Source organism: Typopeltis vanoorti, chromosome 24 (genome assembly GCF_054136105.1).
Source record: "Typopeltis vanoorti isolate ZY-2024b chromosome 24, IOZ_Tvanoo_1.0, whole genome shotgun sequence".
NCBI classification, from domain to species: domain Eukaryota; kingdom Metazoa; phylum Arthropoda; class Arachnida; order Uropygi; family Thelyphonidae; genus Typopeltis; species Typopeltis vanoorti.
Window position 1 is genome coordinate 51,335,612 of NC_143572.1, and position 26,760 is coordinate 51,362,371.

General features: G+C 36.4%; 1 protein-coding gene across 6 annotated transcripts in view; it reads right to left on the reverse strand.

Moving 5' to 3' along the window:
* Positions 1-26,760, reverse strand: part of LOC150093191 (U2 snRNP-associated SURP motif-containing protein) — a 467,947-nt gene that overhangs the window by 62,964 nt on the left and 378,223 nt on the right. For all 6 annotated transcript variants that reach the window (XM_090413350.1, XM_090413354.1, XM_090413351.1 and 3 more), the window contains 2 exons: positions 12,531-12,618; positions 1,572-1,682 (listed from right to left, as the gene is read on the reverse strand). In XM_090413350.1, the coding sequence (XP_090269476.1) occupies positions 1,572-1,682; positions 12,531-12,618 (199 nt within the window). The remainder of the gene's footprint in view (positions 1-1,571; positions 1,683-12,530; positions 12,619-26,760) is intronic.

Consider the following 26,760-nt stretch of genomic DNA (forward strand, 5'->3'; position numbering starts at 1 on the left):
CAAAGAAGATAAAGATGACATGAAAACGAAGATAAGGATATCCTAAATGTCTGATGTAATTACGTTGAAAGACTGTTAAAGGAAACAAGCGAACCATAGGAGAACATTTTCAAGAGAAATGCAAACAGGAGTAAATATCAATACTGGAGGTAGAAAAAGCCATCAACAACTTGAAATGTGGAAACTTGGGATTAAGGTCCCAAGAAGACATCGAAAATGGACTTTTTTTTTTGGTATGGATACATAAACAATTACCACTTATGTTAATATTGATAATTAACTAAAATGATTTAATTAATTAGATTATTAAGCCAATATTCCACCTTGCTCACCATGACATCTTCATGGGCACAAAGGAATATACTAAGTACATGCACACCAACAGGAAGGCAAACACAGACCGAGTGTGAAAAGTGGTATCATACAGTCCTGTCACTTTCTATGGGTGTAGTGATGGAATCAGTGGATCTGGTGATCTGTATCCATGGCATGATCTGCTACTCAAAACATAGTTTCTACATTCTGGAGTAGCAGATCATGCCATGGACATAGTTTCTATGTTCCCCTGAAAGATTTTTGCTGTTCTTCCAGTTTTTTGAAAACAAGTTAGTTTGCATCATCAAGGAATATTGTAGACACTATGATGATCTAAATGATGGCTCTTTTGGTAAGCAGATAACAGTAGCTAGGTAATTTTTGGTATGTTATGAAGGAGGGCTTATGTTATATCTTGTGAGAACTCATCAGATTTTATCTATGGTACCATGGATGTAGAGAATGGCAATGGATTGTTTTGTTCTAGATTTTGAAGGGGATTGGGTTTGGGGAGGGCAGAGAGTTTTGTTGATTTTGTGAAAGGGAAAGCCAAGATGTGATTGATTTCACTAGAGAGACTAATATGACCAGAGCTGATGGTACTATCTCTCTTTGCTAAAGTTTTGATAACACTATACTGCTGGGAGGGGTAGTGATGTGACATTATTGCTGTATGAGGGTGGTTCCATAAATTTCTGGTCTATTGAACTTTTAGAGATCATAGAAAGAAAACAATGTGTCACTTTTCAACATAATCTCCCTTCACTTCAATACACTTTTCACATTTTTGAATTAACATTTCTATGTCCTTGAAAAAACAGTTTGCACTTTTGTCTGTAAAATGGCCTAAGACTGCATCTTTCACCTCATTGTCATCTGCAAATTTTCTTCTCGAAGGTCTTTCTTCAGTTTCAAGAAAAGATTAGTAATGACTCGGTGACTACTATCTCTTCTTGAAATTCACAAAAATCTCTTACAAAGGCATCATATTAGACATATCAAAACCATATTAAACATTAATAAATAATCAGTTTTAATTTTCTTTCTTGTTTATATATCATTATTTAAAAAATTTATTTTCTACAATTTTTGTAATATTCAAATGAGGCTCACTGTTCAGGATCCCCTTTCCCCAAACATGCAGTTCAGTGAAAAAATTGGCAAAATATCACTCCTTCCCTGTGAGAATAACTATCTTTCATATAAGATTGAGAGATGCATTAATTTCTTTAATTTTTTTATTTTTAAGCACTTACCACATTTGCAGATGGTACAAGGCCCAAGAAAATATTTTGTAGCTTTATAAGGAAGTCACTAGGATAAATAGCCCAATCCTCCCATGCTCGAAAGCAGTTCATTACTCTTTGCTAAAAAAAAAGATAAGTATAAAAAGCATAATTTAAAAGAAATCACAAATGAAAATAGAACAACTAAATTTTTAATAAAAATTAATTTATTAATATTTTTCATGAATGAATTGTATGTGAACCACAGCTCAAGCTATTAACACTCAGACATTCATTATTTCCCTCCCTTAGAAGATAGTTCTCTCCAGTTTATGGTACTGTGAATAAAATGCATCTGTGACTTGGTCTCTCAATCACAAATGTAAAATAGTTTACAATTCCCCCACCCTTAGCTAGATATCAAATGAATAAAACATTCTACTTCTGCCATTTCTCCATCATCAGCCTTTCTAAATCGTACAATTTTGAAAATATTTCTGTAGTATGTGATAATATTACCAGTCAAAGTGTTCTTAACATAATAATAAAAATAGCCAGTTTTTCAGAGAGAGAGAGAGAGAGAGAGATAAGTGAACAAATTTAAGTGTGAAAATGGGGGAAAATGGTACCATTTTTTTTTGTTCAGGCCTAACACAAGATATTTATTTTTGTAAAATTAACTCACATTATGTTAATAATTTGAATAATCTCATTAAAAATTTTGTTAAACCATATTTTGGGAATTACGTGCAATGTGACACTTTTATTTCAGATATTCTGATTGCTGTGAACAATGTTACAAAATCAAAAAGAGTCTTAGCTTTAACCTTTCCACATTTTTTATTTATTTATTTAGTTTATTTAATAAACCTAAAATAATTTTTTTTTGGATGACCCATGCTTACGTCTGCTTCAGGTTTCATAGTTCTCTGCACTACCCTTGAATTCTCTACATTTTAAGATATAGAATAAAGTATAAGAAGATTTTCTTTAAAAATTTTTCTGATAAATGTATGTATCTCTATTTTTGTAACAGAAATAAATGTATGCATCAATAATAATATCCACATTGGAACATTTAGGATTAAGATAAGGTGGAAAAGAAAATGAATTTCATTGCCCAGTGTATGATAGCACTGGCTTGCTGAAAAAGTTCCATCTTTGTTCTCAACAGCAGGGTTTTCTGGATTATGCAAAACATTGAAAAAATATTTATATATACCTAAATTCTAGCCCCCCCCCCCCCAACCATCTTTTAGCTTAAATAACCTTTTGAGAGTGGAGTCACATTAAAAAAAAAAAAAAAAAAAAAAAAAAAAAAAAAAAAAAAAAAAATGCCATCAAATTCTGTTGGGAACCATAAAAGATATCATTTAGGTTTTTCCATTAATTCCATTTTGGATGAAAACAGTGGGAAATGTACTGCTAAAGTTTAGCTTTCTTAACTGATATTCCTTTGATACAGACTATATTCTTGTAGCATCACAAGTGATAAGTGCTATCTATGTTGGCTTCTTTAGTGAAATGGAACAGGAACTGTGTAACAGAAATATTTTTAAACAGGAAACATTTGCATTGAAAGTTTTTTCACATGGTTGTACTATATGTTAAAGATGCCAAGAAATTATATTCTTAGTTTAATCATTTATCCAAATGTAAGCAAACAAAGTGTGCACATGAAGTATCTTTACAACTGGGCTAATTGTATATAGAGGCTAATGACTTCACAAATTAATTTGTTAATTTGTGAAGTCATTAGCCTTCTGGAAAGTTAATTTGTTCCAATTCATTGGCAATATTGACCACTAAGCTGATATGTAACACCAATTCTAATACTCACCAAACTCACTTGCCTGTGCCAGAGATTGACTAACTCGACTGGTTCTCGAGTTAGTTGATCTCTGGCACAAGCAAGAGGGTTTTCCCTCCCGGAAACTAGGGTATTTTCATCCCATAAACTCAGAAAAATCAACCGAAGTACCCACGTTATTTCAGACAGTAACATATCTTGTTAGGGTTAGGTACCAAGAGATGGCAGCACTAGCCTCTTCATCGGTGGTTACTATAATTAGTGATAGACATGGGCCAGCTATCTCTGATTGGCTACCGGTGGAGATTGATTTGCCCACTCAATCTCCAAAAGCTAGATAGAGTATAAAGGCCTCTCCTACTCCCTACAAGGGAATAAAAGGTGTTAGCTGATTTTTTTTTTTTTTTTAAAGCTGACCAACAAAATATTGGAAAGAAACCAATCATTAGGGATGCTTAAGGGTCAAAGCTGTATAACTGAGAGGAGACCTCCACATAGCCTTTAAAGGAATGCGGAGAACCGACCAGGGCTTCTGACCTAATGTCCAATCCTCACCTTCTCGTGGTGCACCCTGTTGGGTATCTACTTTGATACTGAACGAACGAGGATGGGCTGGCAATTTGGGACTTAGCCGACCAAATTGTATTCTTATTGGTTAAACCAAAATAAAAAAATGATGGTACAACATGACAAAATTTCATGCCGGCTGGGGCGTCGCCCGGTTAAACAAGGCCTCCGTTGTTTTCGCCAGGGAACCAGGGCGAACAGCGAAAAGTCAGCTACTGGAACAAATCTGAAAACAAACCCCAACTCAACATCACCCGAGTTAAAGATCGGTACTATCAACGTAAGAAGCCTGAATGGCAAAGAAATGGAGCTAGCTGAGGAATTAGATAAGTACCAGATCGACATAATAGGGGTGACTGAAACAAAAAAGACAAAAACTGGTGAGATCTTCCTGAGCAATAAATACAAAATGTTATATTCAGGCAATGACAATCAAGGAAAAGAAGGAGTAGCCATAGTATTCAACACAAAATACGAGGCTAATCTTCTTGAATGGCAGTCAGTCTCAAGTAGAGTAATGTGGGCAAATATGAGAATGGGGAACTGGACAATGAGACTTATTTGTGCCTATGGTCCCACAGAAGGTTCTACTAAGGTAGAAGTGGAGGAATTTTTTGAGGCTTTAGAAAAAGCAACTGACACAATGAAAAAGGAAAAGTTGGTCCTTGTTGGGGATCTAAATAGTAGAGTAGGAAATGATTGTGAGACATACAAAAATATTTTGGGAAAATTTGGAGAAAAGAGCAAAGCTAATAATAATGGCAAATATCTGTTGGATTTCTGCTCAGGACATGGACTAGTTATTACTAACACCATGTTCCAACATAAAAATGTGCACAAATTCACATGGAGAGAAGAGGCTAGGAATAAGAAAAGTCTCATTGACTACGTTATTGTTGATAGTGATGTTTTCTCCTTGGTGCAGGACACCAGAGTGTACAGAGGATTTGAAATTGGAAGCGATCACTATTTAGTCTTGAGCAGGATAAAATTGAATTTCATATTGAAAAGAATAACATGTAAGAAAGTTTTAAAGCGAATAAAAGTTGAGCAGCTCTCAGATGTGAACTGTAGACTAAAATACAGAAATATTATTGAAAAGAAAATGAAAGAGTTTGAGAACAGGAATCAAACCTTGGAGATTCAGTGGCAAACTCTGAAGGAAACATTGATGGATTCTGCCAGAGAGGCATGTGGTGAGGTTGTGTGCAAGGATAAAAAAATCAGAACTCCCTGGTGGACACAGGAAGTTAAAGAGGCAGTGAAGGAAAAGAAGAAAGCATATCAAAAGTTCCTGGCAAATAAGTCAGCTTTTACTCTTACAGAATACAGAGACAAATGTAAGAAAGCTAAACAGTGTGTAAAACTAGCTAAACAAAAGTCATGGGAGGACTTTGGCAAGAATATAGAAAATAAATATCAAGAAGGTGGCAAAATATTCTGGAGGTTGTTGACGAAGCTTAGGAATGGAGGAAAGAGTGCTGTAAAAGGAATTAGAGATGATAAAGGTGAAATGAAAACAGGAGAAAAAGATATCCTTGAAGTATGGAGTAATTACTTTGAAAAACTGCTAAATGAAACAAGCAGTGATGACAGCACAGTGATAAAAAACACTGACCAGGCATGCAGTCAGGAATACATATCCATACTTGAAGTAGAAAAAGCCATCAAAGGCTTGAAATGTGGAAAGGCAGCAGGAGTAGATGATATTCGACCAGAAATGCTGAAGTATGGTGGTATAAGAGTCTTACAGTGGCTGCACTGCATAGTTCAGAAAGCCTGGACAGAGGGACGAATTCCCGATGATTGGAGTAGAGCTCTCATAGTACCCATATATAAAAAGGGAAATAAAACTGAATGTGAGAATTACAGAGGTATTTCCCTACTGAGTGTTCCTGGCAAGATCTATGCAAGTATACTTGAGAAACGGTTGAGAAGAATTGTGGAAGAAAAGCTTGGTGAAGAACAAGCTGGATTCAGGCGAAATAGAGGCTGCCAGGATCAGATCTTCACTTTACGACAAATAGTCGAGAAAGCATGGGAATATAACAAAGATCTGTATTTAAGTTTTGTCGATTTGGAAAAGGCATATGACAAGGTGCGAAGAGAGAAGCAATTCAATACGCTGCAGTTATATGGTGTCAATGGGGCATTATATCAAGCAATACTTAGTCTTTATTTGAGTTGTGAGTCAGCAGTTAGAATTGAAGGAAGTACAGGAAGATGGTTTAATGTTAAATCTGGTGTGAGACAGGGATGTACATTATCCCCTCTGTTATTCATTATCTATATGGATCACATTATGAAGGAATGTGGTATTAAACCTGATATCAAAATTGGAGATGTTAATGTCAGCTCTTTGCTTTATGCGGATGATGTTATACTTCTAAATAAATCCGCTACAAGTCTGCAAGATTCTCTGACTAAATTGAATAGCTGTTGTAATAGATATGGTATGAAGGTCAGCAATAAAAAGACAAAGACAATGAAAATAGGCAGAATCATTGAAAATGTCAACTGTGTTGTGAATGGAGAACCTGTGGAACAAGTAAAACATTTCAGCTACTTAGGCACAATTTTTACTGAAGATGGTAAACTAAATATAGAAATAGACAACAGAATCAGCAAAGCTGGTATCGTGGGAAGTCAATTGAATAAATTCATATGGAATAAGAAAGAAATTAGTCGGAACACTAAATTAGCTGTATACAAGACTGTGTTCAAACCAATTTTAACTTATGGATCTGAGAGCTGGGTCAGAAGTAAAACACTTGACCAAAGACTAGAGACCGCAGATATGAGAGTCCTGAGAAAGATTAGAGGCGTGAACAGATGGCATCAATGGCAATATCATATTAAAAATGAGGATATTAGGAAAGAACTTGACATTGTCAGCATCCAGGAATGCGTTAGCAGAGCTAATCTCAGATGGTATGGTCACTTAAATAGAATGGGAGAGGAAAGATTAGCAAAACAAGTGTTCTCTGCCAGGTTGGCAGGAAAACGACCCAGAGGAAGACCAAGATATAGGTGGATTGATACGGTACAAAGTGCCTTAGACGATAGAAATATAAGATCTGATAATGTTGGAGTCTTGACAAGTAACAGACTGATTTGGAGGAAAATTGTAGATAGGAAGTTAGTAATAATGTAGTTTTTTCATGTAGTACTGTTATATCCTGTACACCCCTTGAGGGTACATGGCAGGAATTTGATGATGATGATGATGATGACCAATCATTAGCAGACTGGAAATCTCTGGAGTTGGTGCTCTTGGCAACAAGTCTTTTAAGCTGTGATATGGAATTCTTTGATGATTTAAAAGCCAATCTATACACAAAGCAAACTACATATCTTCACTTTTTAATGGGGGTGATAATAATAATAATAATAATAAAATGTTTGCTCTTGCATTTTTTTTTTACTGTATACTAATCTGGCATTAGTATACAGTTTCTGTATACTAATGCCAGAAAGTATCAGGAACAAGAGGGAGAAGTTTTGGCATTGGTTAGTGCAACCTTGCCAAAAGTTCCAGGCATTAGTGAGACTTCGCTAACAGCAGATGATATAGTTACAGGGATTGAATGTGAAAGATGTAGTATTTTCAGGAAAGATAGAGAAGATAAGATGGGAAAGATTACTGCTGACATTAGAAGATGAATTGCAACCAAAAAGAATAGGAGACAGGCGGGAGGGTGGCTGTTCATTTGAAGCAATCTAGTGTGAGATTAAGACCAATAAAATAAAATATACAGTTGGTTGTTGCTATAGGCCAGAGAGTTCCACAGATGATCTGGAAGACATTCATTGCAAAATTAGTACGAGTACAGGTTGATGATTATTATGGCAGAGTTCAACTATGAAGTATAGACTGTAAGGAGGAAAGATCACATGGCAGAAAGGAAACAGAATTTATACACTTGCTGAGAGATAATTACTTAAGGCAATATGTGATGGAGGGGACTAGGGGGGGGAAAAGTATTGGACCTGGTCATAGGATGGGAAGGGCTATCCATAACCAAGGTGACACAAAGCAAATACACTGCCTCCAATGAGATCTTGACTTGGGAGATTGTAAAACATGAAGAATATTCTATCAAGAAGGGTTATATGTGGAACTACAAGGCAGGTGATTATGACATGCTTAGGAAGAAGCTTAAATCTGTACCATGACATAAAACACTGCAGGGTAAGGATATTAGTAGTGTATGGGATATAGTTAAGGGTGATCTAGGGGAAGCAGTATAGGGTAGGGATGGTTAATTGGGTAAGAGTTAGATGGATGAGTAAATTAAGCATGAGCTGCAGAAGAAGAAAATACTGTGGAGGGTATGTAAAGAGAAAGGTGATCAGAATGGCAAGGAAGGCAAAATCAGATTATGAAAAGAATCTAGCTAAGCAGGCCAAAAGAAATCCAAAAGAGTTCTGTCATTATGTGGCAAGTAAGAGAAAGAACGACCATGGAAGCTTAACTTTAATGAGTCATAATGGCCACGAAGAGACAGAAGCAGATAAAATAGTTGAGTTATTGAGTGACCACTTTGCAAACATGTATCTTCCTATTGAGGTTACTGCTTTAACCTATGTGACAGACACTAATGTGGGAACAGAGGTGGATGAATTAGAATTTCTTAGGATATTGCAGAATCTCAATGTAAATACAGCTGTGGGATTAGATGGGATATCAGCTAGGACTTCGCGAGAATGTGCGAGGGAACTGACAATGCCTTTAACTAAGCTGTTTGAGACTCAGCTCTGGTAGAGTTTCAAGGGAACAAGTAGCAAATTATAGACCAATCAGTATCTCAGGAGTGGTGGAAAAAGTACTAGAAAAATTGGCAAAAAAGAGAATACAAGAATGGGTAGACAAAAATATGATACTGTATGAGGGTCAACATGGCTTTGTGAAGGTCATGCTTTAGTAATTTAATAACTTTTTACAAAGTAACAGCTGGGTTGGATAAAGGAAATGGCTACACGATGATTTTGCTGGATTTTGCCAAGGCATTTGACAGAATACCACATGGAACACTGTTACACAAATGAAAACAAATGGAGATGGACATGACACTGGTTAAGTGGATAAGAGGGTGGCTGCTGGACAGATATCAAAAAGTGATATATGGAGGGGCAGAAATGAGGTGAAAACAGGTGACCAGTGGCATGCCACAAGGTTTAGTGCTGGGACCATTGCTATTTAATTTGTACATAAATGATAATAGGAAATAATCTGAAAGGAAATATTCAGTTGTTTGCTGATGATGCGAAATTAGGCAGAGTAATAATTAATCGAGGTAATGTGGAGAACTTGCAGGAAGATTTAAATAGGCTGTCAGTTAAATGTAAAGTTATTCATTTTGGGATAAATAGATTACAAGCGGTGTATCACATTGATGGCACTGTACTCCAGGAAACAGATGAAGCTAGAGATTTAGGGATGGTGTTAGGCAGAGAGTTAAAGTTTAGAGTTGATATTGCTAAGGTTGCTAAATTCGCCCATAAGATTACGTGGCTATTGAAGAACACATTAACAAGTAGAGATAAGGAAGTTGTTATTCCTCTTTATAAGGCCTTGATATGCCCACATCTGGATTACTGTGCTGAAGTCTGCTTCCCTGGGTTTCTTGGGGATGAGGAAATGGTGGAGAGGATTCAGAGGCGAGTGACCAAGATGGTGAGTGGCCTGTGGAATGTTTCCTATGAGGACAGATTGAAAGTGTGTGGATTGCAGAAGTTGGTAGACAGGAGAAAAAGAGGGAATATGATAGAAACATTTAAGTTGCTTAAAGGATTTTATAGGATAGATGCAGGGGAAATGTTTCAGCAGTTGGATAGAGGGACCAGAACAAGGGGTCATCCCTGGAAGTTGAATAAAGGTGTGATCAGTAGGGAGTGCGAGGACTAAATTTTTTTGCTTGGAGAGTGGTGATTGAGTGGAATGGGTTGCCAGAATTAGTTGTGAGTGCTTTTTCTGTTAATGGGTTTAAGGAGAGGTATGATAGATCGCGTGGATAGTCTTTCGTGATGAGTCTTCAGATCAATGAAGGTACCCATATAATAATAATAATAATAATAATGCAAAACACACTTCCTTTTAGGATATTAAGGCAACTGATGTGAGGTCAGTCATTGGCATCTATATACAAATAGCCCGGTCATGCAAATTTTGTTTGCTTACACTTGAATAAAGGATTAAACAAATATAATTACTCAGCATCTTTAATATATGGAATCACTTGATAAACATTCAAGTTTATCAAGTGATTCCATATATTGCTGTTTATCAAAAAATTGATAAACAGCAATTTTTGAGAACACAACCTCCACATATAATGAGAGGAAAGATTACACTTGTCACGTTTCTGTTTACGTCTATATTTTACCTTTGACTACCTCTAAATAGCTCTCCTTCTAATCTACTGTCGTGCCCTTAAAATATTAATTCAGATTTATCTCCTCTTCAGATATTGGCAAAATTTTTATTATGCTGTGCCAGCCAACATCCTATAACAGAGGAGACTCTTGCTCAGGGAAATAATTCTAAATTCAAAAGGGATACACACAATAATTAATCTCATGCTAGCACTGTGCAGATTCAGTTAGCAGTCGTGACTCGAATCTCACTTAAGCAATTATATCTAAATTCCTTCCTGCCAAAAGGTTCTATTTCATAAGTGGTGGTTTGAATTCGTAATCAGGCATAAACTCAGGTATAAGGTACAAAACATGTTTATTGGAAAAACATAAAACATTTACAGTTAAGAAAATTTAAATACTGAATGGATCAAAATTCACTCTAAGTTAAGGTTCATACTAAATCACAGTGAATCTGAGTATGCTAAATCCTTCAATTACAAAAGGATAAGATTAAGTGTAAGCATAATACTATTAGGATAATAATTCCTTTCACAAGTTATTTACAGAACACGCATTGAATACTTTCATTAATACTCTATCAATAACTATCTTAATTCTAAATTTTATTAAGCAAGCCTAGTCATTCTCAATCAAAATACTGCATATCAACAATTCTTGTTTGTTCCAGAGGGTCTTAATTAATTCTATTAAATTCTCACTTAAAAGTTCTCTACTAGTGTCCTTTAGTTTACAGTATATACAAATTTCTTATTCTTCTAAGCGATTTTTAACATAGAATGAAAATCTTTACATTACTGGATCCTTTCAGATTTCATGCCACCATCTCATGTAGATCTGGATTACCTTACTGTATATTCATCGGCCGTCTTTTCACCTGGCAATGCACTACGCTTTTCTTTTAATCGTTTCCGACTGTGGCGTGCTGTCTACCACTCCGCAGGAAACTTTCTCCAATGGAACATTCTGCTAAGGCTCAATTCCACATAGGCCGTCATATCACGATCAGCTCTGCTTGGAAATCTTCAAGCATTCTCAAGAAAAGAACCCGCCATCCGTCATCACCATAGTCGATCCACCGCTCTCTCATGAATCCCCCGACAAATCTCCTAAAACTCGAATCCAGGAACCGAAAAGGAAAAAGACCCTGTAAAATGGCACGCTTCGTCTTTTATTCACCCTTTTCGGGCACCCTCTATTCGATGTGGTTTTCACCCACGAACCCCATCATTCATGCCCCTTGGGTGATCCTACACTCTCCCTAATCTGTTAGGTTACATTATTCCAGGAAGCCGTTCTGACGTCATTTTCCGCGTAGGTATAGACTCCATCGCTACGTTCAACTTGTACAGATTATACGTGATTATTCCGATTACTACTTATAATTTTTCTCAGAATTTCATAATGTATTAGACAACTTAATGGGAATTACAAATAACTTAACAATTCCCTTACACAAGTCTTACTATTTTGACACAAAATTCTCTGCTTCTCATTTCAGTTATGCAGGAATAACTCTCACTATATGGCACACATGGACTACACATTATTACATAACATAAAATAATACTTCATAATTATTAGCTGATGTGCAGCTATCTCCTTAATTAGTAATATTTATCATGTTAAATCCTGAATAAAGAATTTACTTGTAAAGCTCTCCATTCAGGATCTAACACACTGTTCCTTAAGAAAACAGCACAAGGAATATTATCAGTAAACCAAGAGAGAGAGGCCAATGCATTAAATCAATTGTTTGCATTTATATTCATGCAAGAATAGATGCCAAAATAATTACGTTAACTTACTATTATGATTATTATTCAAAAATATGAAGTATTAATTATAAAACTGTAAGCTCCATTTTCTGCCTAAAGAAATAGCTTATAGTCTCAGCACTAGGCTAAATAGTACTGATCCATGGCAACAAACCAGGATGTAAAGTTTCATTCATTCAATAAGTTTTATGTTGTAGAATGTATAACATCAACCTGCAAGAGAGTGAAGAGAAGTATAATTTATGCATTAAGCAATATCACATTTCAATTGTAAACACATGCCTAGATATGGTCTGATTTTAACTGAGATGAAGTCAATTGATTCAATATTTTGGTAAAGATCCCAAATATTAAATTTCATCAAAATCTATAAAGCCAGAAGCAGTGCTGTTATGTGTATTGCAAAATGTACTTAAACAAAAAATATAAAATGGTAGCTAGAAACATATTACTTACCTTAAACTGTTCAGCCTTTAGCCTCCCTTCTATGCTTTGAAAGCATTCATGAATATCTTTGAATATGTCTGGAAGCTTAGCCTGAAAGCTGAAATAAAGAGACACAAATTACTTTCTAAAGTATAAAATAAATAAATAAATAAATAAATAAAAACACCCTAATTGGTATGCTGTTGAAATAAGTAACCAAATCGAACCTTACAAAGTAAATCAATCCATTTTTTTTTTTTTTTTTTTTTTGAGCAAATGTACAGGGAAAAGAAAGAAATGGAAATCTCTCACATTTAAAAATAGTCAGGCAACAACAGCTGACTTTCCAAATCATTCAGCATTTCTCTTTCAAATCAACAGATTATCACAACAAAGACAGGGGGATTTGCAGTATAATATTATAGGGAAGGGAAAATCATTAGTTGGCAAAATGGAATTGGTTCTATTGTCTAATGATCTTAGTTAATGAATACTGAAATATCCTGAGATTGTATACTCAATGTTACATTGTGATAACTAAGGCCATGAATGATACTGCTCAACTGCATGTATTTTCTGGATGGTTCATTTGTTTTTGCAGTAGGGGTGAAGGAGGGCATCTATATGAGACTGGCTAACTTACCTTCAGCTCAAAATGATATCAGAAAATATACATTTTGTTGAAGTATTTCAATAATTACAAAAATCCAAAATTTCATTAAAATTCATCCAACTCTATTTATATATATGCAAAGATATCACATAACATGTTCATGGGTTCATGGCAGGTACAACACCCATGGATCTATCTGTTTCTGCTGCTGTGAAAATTATTTTATCTATCTTGTAGTTAAATTTTAACTGGAGGAACCTTTATCTAGTTTCTTTCAACTAAAGATTGAAAGAAACATGGTCTCATATGGAGGTAGGAGTTTTTTTTCACCTGGAAACTCGAGTTTTTCGTCCCCCAGAACAGGCAAACCAGCCCTGTGAACACAAACGATTTACAGCCACCAATACCTGTAACAATATGTGGAAGAGATAGGTCCTCAACCACATATCATAACGCCCATAGTTAATCACGAGTCACATCATGGTAGTCATCTTCCTAGATAGGAGGTGGCACCTGAATGGGATATATACATATACATATATACACGAGGCATATTAAAAAAAAAAAAAAAAAAAAAAAAAAAAAAAAAAAAAAAACCGAACTTTTACTATAAAGATTTATTGCTCATTTTACACCATTTTAAGCTCTGTTCCCATTCAAAGTAGTCCCCTCTACTGGTGATATGCTATTCTCAATGTTTCTTCCATTGCTGGAATGCACTTTTTGATGGTGCGCAGTTCTCTTATTGCATTTTCCTGAATCTCCTCTATGGTTTGGAAACGACGTCCTTTCAAAGTGGTTTTAAGTTTGGGAAACAAAACAAAAAAAAAAAAAAGTCAGCTGGGGCTAAGTCTGGAGAATAGGGTAGATTGGGCACAACAGATATCTGATGTTTTGCTATATAACTGTGGATGAGGAGCGACGCATGAGCCAGTGCATCTTGGTGCAACATTCAAGCCTGGTTCTCCCACAATTCAGGCCTCTTCTTGTGCACAGCATCCCTCAAATGCGCTAAAACTTCCTGGTACAACTCTTTGTTTACCACCTGACCACGTTGTACAAATTCATAATGAACAATGCCTTTCCAATCAAAAAATAAAACCAACAACACTGTGATCTTTGACCAACTCATCCATCGATGCTTAAACCACTCATAGCACTGCATTTGACTCATACAGTCTTCCTTGTATGCTTGGTTAAGCAACTGAAATGTCTCTGTAAAATTTTTACCAAGTTTGTAGCAAAATTTCACACACACACACACACACACACACACACACACACACACACACACACACACACACACACACACACACACACACACGTTATTCTTCAAGCTCTTTCATTGTCACTTTGTCATAATCCAACAAACAGCTTGTGCACATGCTCACTTCAGCGGATATAACTCGATGACTAACACACATGCACACGTTCATCAAACTTTTTCGTTGTTACTTTGGCACTTATCCGACGACCAGCTTTTGCATGTGCTCACTGCAGAACAGGGTAAATGGCAGTTTGTTATCAAAACCCGCAGCTAGGTGCACTCACTAGTCGCAGTATGCTCTCTGTGCTGGTTGGCAAGCTATTTAAAAAGTTCGGTCTTTTTTTGAACACAGCTTGTATATATAAACTTACACAATTGCAGAACCTATAGCATACCAGTACTATGGGTGAGCTAAAAAAAAAAAAAAAAAAAAAAGTCATTTATTCTATGAACAAATTTTATTTAAAAACAATAAATTCAAAAAAAAGTAAACGTTTCATAGGCCTGAGGTGTCCATTCAAAGACCTGCCTGTTAGAAATCACTTGGTTATTTTATTTTGTTAAATGTGGAGAAGTCCAGTTCTGTTGACCAATATTATGATGCCATTTTAACTTTCCACTGGCCTGGCAGTGGAAGTATACTGGTCATGAAAATCACCTAGAACTTAGGGTTTTTGCTGCTTCCCCACTCCTCCAAATCATCAAAGCCAGAAAGAGTGGTATGGTATATATACATACATTCATGCTAAGGTATTACTGTCCGACCACAGAAGCAAGAGCTGTCGCTGGCAGATTGCCAAGAAGATAAAAAAGGAATAAGGCGATGTATGAATTCATCACCAACACACATAATCACATTCTTTAAACGTAAAATTTTTCAATTGTACGAGAATATAGTTACCGCTTTAAAACCTAGAATTTTCATAAAAGAAAACCTAATTTTCCGACGTATAATAATAAACACTCATCCCATGAAATGCATTGATTATCCTATTATTGGAATGGATTCGCCTTCTTCTGTCATGTATCGAGGGGTCTCGCATCTGTTGTCGTACAGTACATGTCATTTCCTTAAAATTTGTATATTAACTTCTTGCTTGAATGCTCAAAATGATTTGAAAAAGTAAGAGATATTAAAAAAATTTAGAGATGGGAGGAAGAGGATTTAAAAAACTTCAAGTTGGTCAAAAAAAAAAAAAAAAAAAAAAAAAAAAGGGAGGACTACCTGATTAATGTGTATAAAGGAATTAACAACACACATTTATTCTTGTGTAGAGGCTTAAGTGCTGTGAGGACATTATGTTGGAGGTTTAATGGATTTTTTACAACACTCATAAAGAATTAAATTAGAATTTAATACTTCCTATATTACGTTCTAGTCACTAGGACACCTACGGGGATTACAAAAACAATTAATGTAACATGCACACAAAAACTTACAATACTAAGCCCAACCATGTGGGTGACACTAAAGTCCTATCTAGGTGGAGTGCCCTCTAAGGGCGGTAGTAGGTGGCCTGGAATGTAAGGTGGGACCTCTGGTGATGAGTGTTTCCCAAATCTTCGGAAGCTTAATACAACCGTATTTGTTAAGATTTGGTTGGTTTCTGAGAGCTGCTGCTGCTTCTAAGAAAAGTCTCTCTTTCTTGAATTTGCTGTGGTGGAGCATGATGGTTTCCTTCCATGATACTCTGTGGGTAGTGTCCAAAACATGGTCAGCCAAGCCTGAATGGCCATAGTTGTGTTTAATGATGTACGACTTGTGTTCCTCCAGGCGGATGGATGCTGATCTGCCTGTCTGTCCAAAGTACGCAAGCTTACAGGAACAGGGTACTTTGTAAACTCCAGGCAGAGAGAGAGAGAGAGGAGGGAGCTGATCTTTCGTAGAACGGATAAGGGTAGCAAGTTTGCGGTAGGGCCTATATGCTGTGTGTAGGTTATACTTTTTTAGTATCTTGGCTATTTTTTCCGAAGTGCCTCGGATGTAGGGTATGGTGATGGCATTTTTAAAATCTTGTTGATGAGAGGGATGGGGAATGGCGGAGGAATTGATTATTTTTTTGATACTGTGTTCACTGTAGCCATTGGAGAGGAAAGTTCTGTGTATGTGGTTAAGCTCAGTTGTGAGGGCGGTTCCACTGGAACAAAGATTGTGGGCTCTCTTGGTAAGGTTTTTTTTAATGATGCCATATTGTTGTGAGGGGTGGTGGTGGGAGAGTTTGTGAATGTATCTGCCTGTGTGTGTGGGTTTTCTGTATACAGTGAAGGATAGTGTATCATTAGGCAGGCGCATGACTAAGGTGTCTAGGAAGGGTAAACAATTGTTCTTTTCCTTTTCCATAGTAAACTGGATTCTTGGATGTAGGCTACTGAGATGACCGAGGAAGGAGTCTAACGTGTCTGGGCCATGAGGCCAAATGGAGAACACATCATCTACATATCTTAGCCAGATAGAAGGTTTGAGTGGGGCTGAGTCTATGGCTCGTTTTTCGAAATCTTCCATATAGAAATTGGCAAGGGGGGGGGGTGAGAGGGGGGAACCCATGGCGGTTCCTTCTATCTGCTTGTAGATTTTGTTATTCCAAGAGAAATATCCAGAGTTGATGGCAAAGGAAAAGAGATCTAAGATGTCAGAGGGGAAAACGTTTTCTAAGAGAGATAAAGTGTCATTTAAGGGAATATTGGTAAACAAAGAGGAGATATCAAAGCTTACTAATATGTCTATTCTAATTTAATTCTTTTTGAGTGTTGTAAAAAATCCATTAAACCTCCAACATAAAGCACACATTTATTTGGAATTTTGCTAGGAAGTGAAAAATGTGTTGTCATTTTGACATATCAGCATAATAAATTGGTTTGGTTAGATTATGCCAAAGCACTTAAATCTATAAAAGTGTATATAATATGTCTGTAAATTGCAAGAAGAATTTTCCATGAGGAAAACTCACCTCTAATATACCCTCTATTATACTAGCTAACTCACCTTCATTTTAAAAGTTAACATAAAGATTCCTTTACATAACAAAAAGAATAGCTGTCTTCCAAATGTGCTGCATAATAAATGTAAGTTATTTCATCTTGTTCAGTAAAATTAGGAACATTAGAACTTATATTTTAAAAACAAAATGCAGAAATGAAATGGCCAGCTGATTGTTCAATTCTATTCAATTCAGAATTTTTACCAGACTTGATAAAAACATTGAAAGCAAAAATCCAAGAGAAATCCAAGTGTTGTCTTTGGCAAATCAATGAATGAAAATAAGTTAGTGTTTATACGGCAGTCTCTTTCATTACTGCCAGGGAGATAGTGGTGTCGTATTATGTGCTGTTTAACATATTTTGTGAAATGAAGGAATACTGAAGCTAGGGGCTGACATTACAATTCTAAGGGATATCATTTTTTGTTTTGTTTTTTTGATGTGAATAAAAAATGAATATATATATATATATATATATTGGCTGATTTTATTGCTTCATCTTTGGTAACCACATAAGATCATTTCCAACACAGAAATAATCTCAGATGGTATTTATATGCAAAATGTCTTCAACTATTGCTGACAGGCTTTAAATCCATTATTTAAACTCGTATTCCACTCATCTAGCAGTATAAGTAAAAAACCTGCTCCTCAACCCTTTGCACACACTCACAAAAGGCTGTAACCAATAGTACGTTAGTATTAGTACCATGAATGGCTAAGATTAAATAATCAAAAATTCATGTACTAGGGACCAAACAGAATTTTTTTCAAATCATTTCAGGTTTCCATTGTGCAAGATAGTTGTTTCACAACAGGCAAAGAAACTTATCATCATCATCATCAAATTCCTGCCATGTACCCTCAAGGGGTGTACAGGATATGATAGTACTACATGAAAAATTTACATCATTACTAACTTCCTATCTACAATTTTCCTCCAAATCAGTCTGTTACTTGTCAAGACTCCAACATTATCAGATCTTATATTTCTATCATCTAAGGCACTTTGTACCGTATAAATCTACCCCTATCTTGGTCTTCCTCAGGATCATTTTGCTGCCAACCTGGCAGGGAACACTTGTTTTGCTAATCTTTCTTCACCCATTCTGTTTAAGTGACCATACCACCTGAGATTAGCTCTGCTAACGCATTCCTGGATGCTGACAATGTTAAGTTCCTTCCTAATATACTCGTTTTTAATATGATATTGCCATTGATGCCATCTGTCCATGCCTCTAATCTTTCTCAGGACTCTCATATCTGTGGTTTCTAGTCTTTGGTCAAGTGTTTTACTTCTGACCCAGCTCTCAGATCCATAAGTTAAAAGTGGTTTGAACATTGTCTTCTATACAGCTAATTTAGTGTTCTGTCTAATTTCTCTCTTATTTCATATGAATTTATTCAATTGACTTCCCACCATACCAGCTTTGCTGATTCTGTTGTCTATTTCTATATTTAGTTTACCATCTTCAGTAAAAATCGTGCCTAAGTAGCTGAAATGTTTTACTTGTTCCACAGGTTCTCCATTCACAACACAGTTGACATTTTCAATGATTCTGCCTATTTTCATTGTCTTTGTCATTGCTGACCATCATACCATATCTATTACAACAGTTATTCAATTTAGTCATAGAATCTTGCAGACTTATAGCGGATTTATTTAGAAGTATAACATCATCCACATAAAGCAAAGAGCTGACATTAACATCTCCAATTTTAATATCATGCTTAATACCACTTTCCTTCATAATGTGATCCATATAGATAATGAATAACAGAGAGGATAATGTATATCCTTGTCTCACACCACATTTAACATTAAACCATCTTCCTGTACTTCCTTCAATTCTAACTGCTGACTTACAACTCAAATAAAGACTAAGTATTGCTTGATATAATGTCCCATTGACACCATATAACTTTAGCGTATTGAATAGCTTCTCTCTTGGCATCTTTTCATATGCCTTTTCCAAATTGACAAAACTTAAATACAGATCTTTGTTATATTCCCATGCTTTCTCGACTATTTGTTGTAAAGTGAAGATCTGATTCTGACAGCCTCTATTTGGCCTGAATCCAGCTTTTTCTTCACCCAGATTTTCTTCCACAATTTTTCTCAACCGTTTCTCAAGTATACTTGCATAGATCTTGCCAGGAACACTCAGTAGGGAAATACCTCTGTAATTCTCACATTCAGTTTTATTTCCCTTTTTATATATGGGTACTATGAGAGCTCTACTCCAATCATCGGGAATTTGTCCCTCTGTCCAGGCCTTTTGAACTATGCAGTGCAGCCACTGTAAGACTTTTATACCACCACACTTCAGCATTTCTGGTCGAATATCACTTACTCCTGCTGCCTTTCCACATTTCAAGCCTCTGATGGCTTTTTCTACTCCAAGTATGGATATGTATTCCTGACTGCATGCTTGGTCAGTGTTTTTTACCACTGTGCTGTCATCACTGCTTGTTTCATTTAGCAGTTTTTCAAAGTAATTACTCCATACTTCAAGAATATCTTTTTCTCCTGTTTTCATGTCAGCTTTATCATCTCTAACTCCTTTTGCAGAACTTCTAAGTTGAAAATATTCTCGAGGTTGTTGAAGAAGCTTAGGCTTCTTCAACAATCTCCAGAATATTTTGCCACCTTCTTGATATTTATTTTCTATATTCTTGCCCAAGTCCTCCCATGACTTTTGTTTAGCTAGTTTTACACAATGTTTAGCATTCTTGCATTTGTCTCTGTATTTTCTAAGAGCACAAGCTGACTTATTTGCCATGAACTTTTGATATGCTTTCTTCTTTTCCTTCACTGCCTCATTAACTTCCTGTGTCCACCATGGAGTTCTAATTTTTTTATCCTTGCAGACAACTTCACCACATGTTTCTCTAGCTGAATCAATCAGGGCTTTCTTCAAGGCTTGCCAGTGAATCTCAAAGGTTTGATTCCTGTTCTCAAACTCTTTCATTTTTTCTTCAATAATGTTTGTGCATTTTAGTCTACAGTTCACATCTGAGAGCTGCTCAACGTTTATTTGCTTTAAAACTTTCTTACACGTTATTCTTTTCAATATGAAATTCAATTTTATCCTGCTCAAGACTAAATAGTGGTCACTTCCAATTTCAAATCCTCTGTACACTCTGGTGTCCTGCACCAGGGAGAAAACATCACTATCAACAATAACATAGTCAATGAAACTTTTCTTATACCTTGCCTCTTCTCTCCATGTGGATTTGTGCACATTTTTATGTTGGAACATGGTGTTAGTAATAACCAGTCCACATGCTGAGCAGAAATCCAACAAGTATTTGCAATTATTATTAGTTTTGCTCTTTTCTCCAAATTTTCTCAAAATATTTTTGCATGTCTGACAATCATTTCCTACTCGGCTATTTAGATCCCCAACAAGGACCTACTTTTCCTTTTTCATTGTGTCAGCTGCTTTTTCTAAAGCCTCAAAAAATTCCTCCACTTCTACCTTAGTAGAACCTTCTGTGGGACCATAGGCACAAATAAGTCTCATTGTTCAGTTCTCCATTCTCATAATTTGCCCACATTACTACACTTGAGACTGACTGCCATTAAAGAAGATTAGCCTCGTATTTTGTGTTGAATACTACGGCTACTCCTTCTTTTCCTTGACTGTCATTGCCGGAATATAACATTTTGTATTTATTGCCCAGAAAGATCTCACCAATTTTTGTCTTTTTTGTTTCGGTCACCCCTAATATGTCGATCTGGTACTTATCTAATTCCTCAGCTAGCTCCATTTCTTTGCCATTCAGGGTTCTTATGTTGATAGTACAGATCTTTAACTCTGGTGATGTTGAGTTGGAGTGCGTTTTCAGATTTGTTCCAGTAGCTGACTTTTCGCTATTCGCCCTGGTTCCCTGGCGAAAATAACGGGGGCCTTATTTAACTGGGCGATGCCCCAGCCGGCATGAAATTTTGTCATGTTGTACCATCATTTTTTTATTTTGGTTTAACCAATATGAATACAATTTGGTTGGCTAAATTCAAAATTGGCAGCCCATCCTCGTTCGTTCAGTATTCAAGTAGATACCCAACAGGGTGCACCACGAGAAGGTGAGGATTCCACATTAGGTCAGAAGCCCTGGTCGGTTCTCCGCATTCCTTTAATGGTTATGTGGAGGTCTCCTCTCAGTTATACAGCTTTGACCCTTAAGCAAAGAAATTCATCTTAAAGCAAAAGACATTCATAAAAGGACTTATATGGTAGATTCAAATACACAGTCTGTTGATTAGCTAACCACTCCAACAAGTTGGTAAATGCTTTAACACAAGCTCAATAGAGAAATGGACAACAGGCGCTATTCTGATTATTTCCAGAGTAATCTGGCATTAACAAGAGCCACCAAAAATATGAATAAAAAAAACAAAACAAGCTTCTGAAAAATTCAGTATACCATGCATCACTCTTCTGTAGAACATGCTGATAAATTTAACAAGCTCCCCAAGACAATGAATTGTTCTTGGCTGGAGCAGTCAGTGTCTGAAGTAACAGAGTACGGTTTATACTGATGCAGCAAGATATGCTATAAGTGGCGAAGAAATTTCTAATAAAAAGTGTTACAATTACAGTTTTATAAATATGCCTGGACTTCATTTTTTAGAAATTTTAAAAGAAACAACTGCCAGTTAGGACTGCCTCTAACAGCAAAATGAAGAGATAAAATTGCCATTTGCAAAATATGACAACCAAACCAAAATATAACCTGAGGCTACTAGAGTACCAAAGTTACTTGAAAGTAAGGATAACTTTGGCATGCCATAAAAACTCTCCAAACATTTCATGGAATAAATTAATTTCTGATTGTATCAGAGTTCTCTAAAAAATTCATGAAAAAAAAAATATACTACTAGGCTCCAAACAAAACAAAATGTACTGGAAACATGCCATGAAACAAAGCTTATTATGTTCTACTCAACTTTCATTTTATTATGTATGTCTGTCTATAATTATCATTACTAGACCATTAATGAAGTTAAAAGACTGATCCTTGGTGGTCTTCACTATTAAGTATGATGCTCATCAGTCTTTACTTTAATTCACCACACTCTCAGGCAATGCATCCTACCCATCCGCCATTTTCCAAGCAAAAAAAACTGTAAACCACTCCCTTATTCATGTCATCCTGCCGTATTTGGAAGATCCATCTTCCAAATACGGCACCTCTTGTTCAACCCCACTTACATTACTCTCTAGCTATGAAAAATATCTTCTGCATTAATCTGGTACAAAAGTTTGCTAATTTATATGTCTTAATGATATCACATCCTACCCCTATCCATCAGACTCTACAGACAGCATATTTTTACTCTATCTTCATACCCAACATTCTAGAGAATTTAAAGCTACCTTAGTTACCATTCTCTGGACCCTTTCCATCATCTCTTCATCTTCATGAAAAACAAAGTGACCAAATGATCACATAGCAATCCATGTGTTGTCTAATCAAGGCCTTGTGTGCAACTATAGCCATTCTGTATGCCAATATCCTTTTCCTAATTGCTATAATCTGTTGTTGCCTCAAAATTATGTCTCCTAAATTTCAAGTTCTTATCTACCATCACCAGGTAACTTATTTCTTCTACAATACAATCCCACCAAATATATACATAATATCAAACTGCCTTCCAAAACATTATAATATAATAATGATAACTAATAATTAAGGAATTGGCAACGTACACTAGAAATACAAATTAAATAAACTTTAATATATACTTTCTGATATTTTGGCAAACGTCACGTTGCCATCTTCTTGGGAACTTATTACAAAGACACGTGCACACAAGTACTACATAACAGCAAATGAGAACAGAAGCTAGGAAGTTAACATTTTCCTAAAGTCCTGATGGTGCCCCTTGGCGGGCTATATTGGTAGTTCTTGGCCTTTGGGCTGAAGTTCTTCTGATAAATGTTTCCCAAATTTGGGGCAGTCCTGTAACCCTGAAACCCTATAACTCTAGACCACCCCCGCATATATGGGCTCCCAAAAATACATAAAGATAATGTGCCATTACGTCCCATAGTGGATGGCATTGATTCCCCCACTTACAAACTAGCCAAGCATTTAGCCAAAGTGCTCTCACACTATACTGGCAACACACCATCACACATAAAAAACTCAGCCCATTTCAAAGCCAGTATAGAAAACCCTCACACTCCAACATAATGACATAATGGTCAGTTTTGATGTCTCCTCCTTATTCACGAGGAGACAAATGTCCCCCTCAAAGAAACTTTAGAGCTAATCCAAGCTAAATTTCCCCTCGATATCTCAGCCCTATTTCAGTTTACAATGAACTCAGGCTATTTCGTTTGGCAGGAAAAATTCTACAAACAAATAGAGGGGACAGCCATGGGTTCACCACTTTCCCCACCCTTGGCTAACTTCTTTATGGACACTTCTGAAGAGAAAGCCTTAAACTCAGCCCCACAAAAACCTACCATATGGCTTCGCTATGTTGATGATGTGTTCGCTATTTGGCCACATGGTCCAGATTCACTCCTCTCCTTCCTAACACACTTAAACAACCAACACCCTAGAATCAAGTTCACCCTGGAAAAAGAGGCAAACAATAACCTCCCTTTCCTAGACACACTAGTCACCCGCCAACCTGATGGAACCTTGGTTTTCTCAGTTTATAGAAAACCCACCCATACAGGTAGATACATTCACCAACAATCCCATCACCCCTCCCCCCTCACAACAATATCAAGTTATTAAGACACTATTCAACAGGGCAAAAATAATCTGTTCTAATGATCAAGCCCTAACTACTGAACTAAATCACATCTGTGACACTTTCTCAGCCAATGGCTACCCCCCCCCCCCCAAAAGAATCCCAAAAATACTTAACCCAGTTATCCACAACCCCCCCCCCTTCACAAAAAAGATTATTCTAGATCCATCGCCATTCCCTACATCCGAGGCACCTCGGAAAAAATCAACAAAATCCTAAAAAAACATGACTTGATTACTTGTTACAGATCATATAGAAAATTGGCATCCCTTATCCGCTCCACTAAAGACCAACCACTTCCCCTAGACCTACCTGGTGCATACCAGGTGCCTTGCAGCTGTAAACTGTCCTACTTTGGCCAAACAGGCAGGACAGCAAATATCAGAATTTCAGAACACAAGGATTACATCCGATTTCACAAGTACAGCCACTCTGGACTTGCAGACCACGCTCTGGATACTCTCCACAGAATAAGATGGAAGAAAGCCACAGTAATACACCGCAGCAAGTTCAAATATGAAAGACTATTCATGAAATCAGCCTCAGCCCTTAGGAACATGCCAAACCTCAACAAATTTGGATGCATGAGACTGCCCCAATTTGAGAAACATTTATCAGAAGAACTTCAGCCCAAAGGCCAAGAACTACCAATATAGCCCGCCAGGGGGCACCATCAGGACTTTAGGAAAACGGTAGTTTCCTAGCTTCGGTTCTCATTTGCTGTTATGTAGTACTTGCGTGCACCTGTCTTTGTATTAAGTACCCAAGAAGATGGCAACGTGACGTTTGCCAAAATAGCAGAAAGTATATATTAAAGTTTATTTAATTTATATTTCTAGTGTACGCTGTCAATTCCTTAATTATTAGTTATCATGTATAACCAGCGTATAAGCCTCTCAACAAAACATTATGCATTACAATACTGTATTGCCAGCCCACTCATGTTAGCAAACAGGCAGTACATTCTAATTTCCTCCTAGAGAACTAATTATTTTAATCATCACAGCCCTTCCCAACTTTGCATTATTCGAAAATTCCCATATCATTAACATATAGAATAAACCATAAGAGCTCTGAAATAGATCCCACAGCAAACCATTAGTGACTTTCCTTTTCCAAGATGCCCCCCCCCCCCAACACACACAGAGTACTAATGATAATCAGACAATCATTCTCCTATCCAATTCAATAATCTAATATTAAAATTCTCACATTCCAACTTAAATATTAACTTGTCGTGTAGCCATCTTGATATCAAAGGCTTTTATAAAATATAAGTATACTACTACTACTGTATACTATATATAGTTGCTTCAAAATATTTGGTGGCTGGATGGAATTGGTTCCCACTGCTCATGCAACCACACTCAGAAACTGCAACTCAACTGGCATGCAAAACTAAGTGAGGATATCAGCATTTTATGCTGTAGTGAAGGAGAGTGTCTCCTCCTTGTTGCACCTGAAGACCGGAATGGCAGAGTTAACAGATGAACAAAATTTAATTTGACAATGATAATGAAGGCATGGCAGCAACTATGTGACATAGTCCGGGTACATTCCGAGACAAAACAGAGATGCGGCCAGTCACCGTGGAAAAAACAGGAACCTCACCACATAACCTCCCATAGTAAAGCATGAAACAGAGAACCATGTCGGATTTAAGAATAGAGATAAAGTTGGAGCCTCTGCAACTTTTGCCTCTTGGAGACATTACAGGAAAGAAAAGAAAGAAACTCAGGAATGTAAGACAGATATTATGAAAATAGCATATGAAGATGATACCTTAAACCCTCTGGGGAGAGTATCTCCTGATCCTTCATGTCTGAAAACCAAGAATCTTCTCTTAAGGCTTGCAACTTGGAATGTAAGGACCTTATATGAAGCTGGGAAGTTAGATAACTTTATACAAGAGCTTGAAGCAATGAAAATTGACATTGCTGGTATCAGTAAAGTCAAATGGATTAATAGTGGAAAAATAAACAGAAAGGATCATTCAATTATATGCTCATGCAGACATAGTCAGAGGAATGAGATAGCATTTGTACTAAAAAAATAAGATTGCCCAATCCTTACTTGGATTTTGGCCCATAAGTGATAGAGCAATTGCATTAAAAATTGCAGCTAAACATTTTAATATTTTTACTGTCCAAATATATGCACTTACCTCTGATTACAAAGATAAAGTGCATTTTGAATGTCTTCATAGAAGAACACTTCTATGAAGACATTCAAAATGCACTTAACAATGCCAAATCAGATGGCATAGCTATCATTATGGGAGATCTAAATGCTAAAGTAGGCTCAGAAAAGATCTTCCTGCATAATGGGAAATCAAGGCATGGGACATAGAAATCCAAGAGGGAAAAGATTAATACAGTTCTGTGAAGAAAACAATCTGGTAATAGCAAATACTTTGTTTAGCCAGCCTCCTAGAAGACTTTACACATGGAAAAGCCCTGGAGACAGCTATAGGAACCAGATTGACTATATAATGATTAAAAAAAAGATTCCAGAATAACATTTTAGAAGCCAAAACATACCCAGGGGCTGATATTGGATCAGACCATAACGATGTGGTCTTTAAAGCAACAATAAAATTAAAGAAAACAATGAAACCAATAAATAGA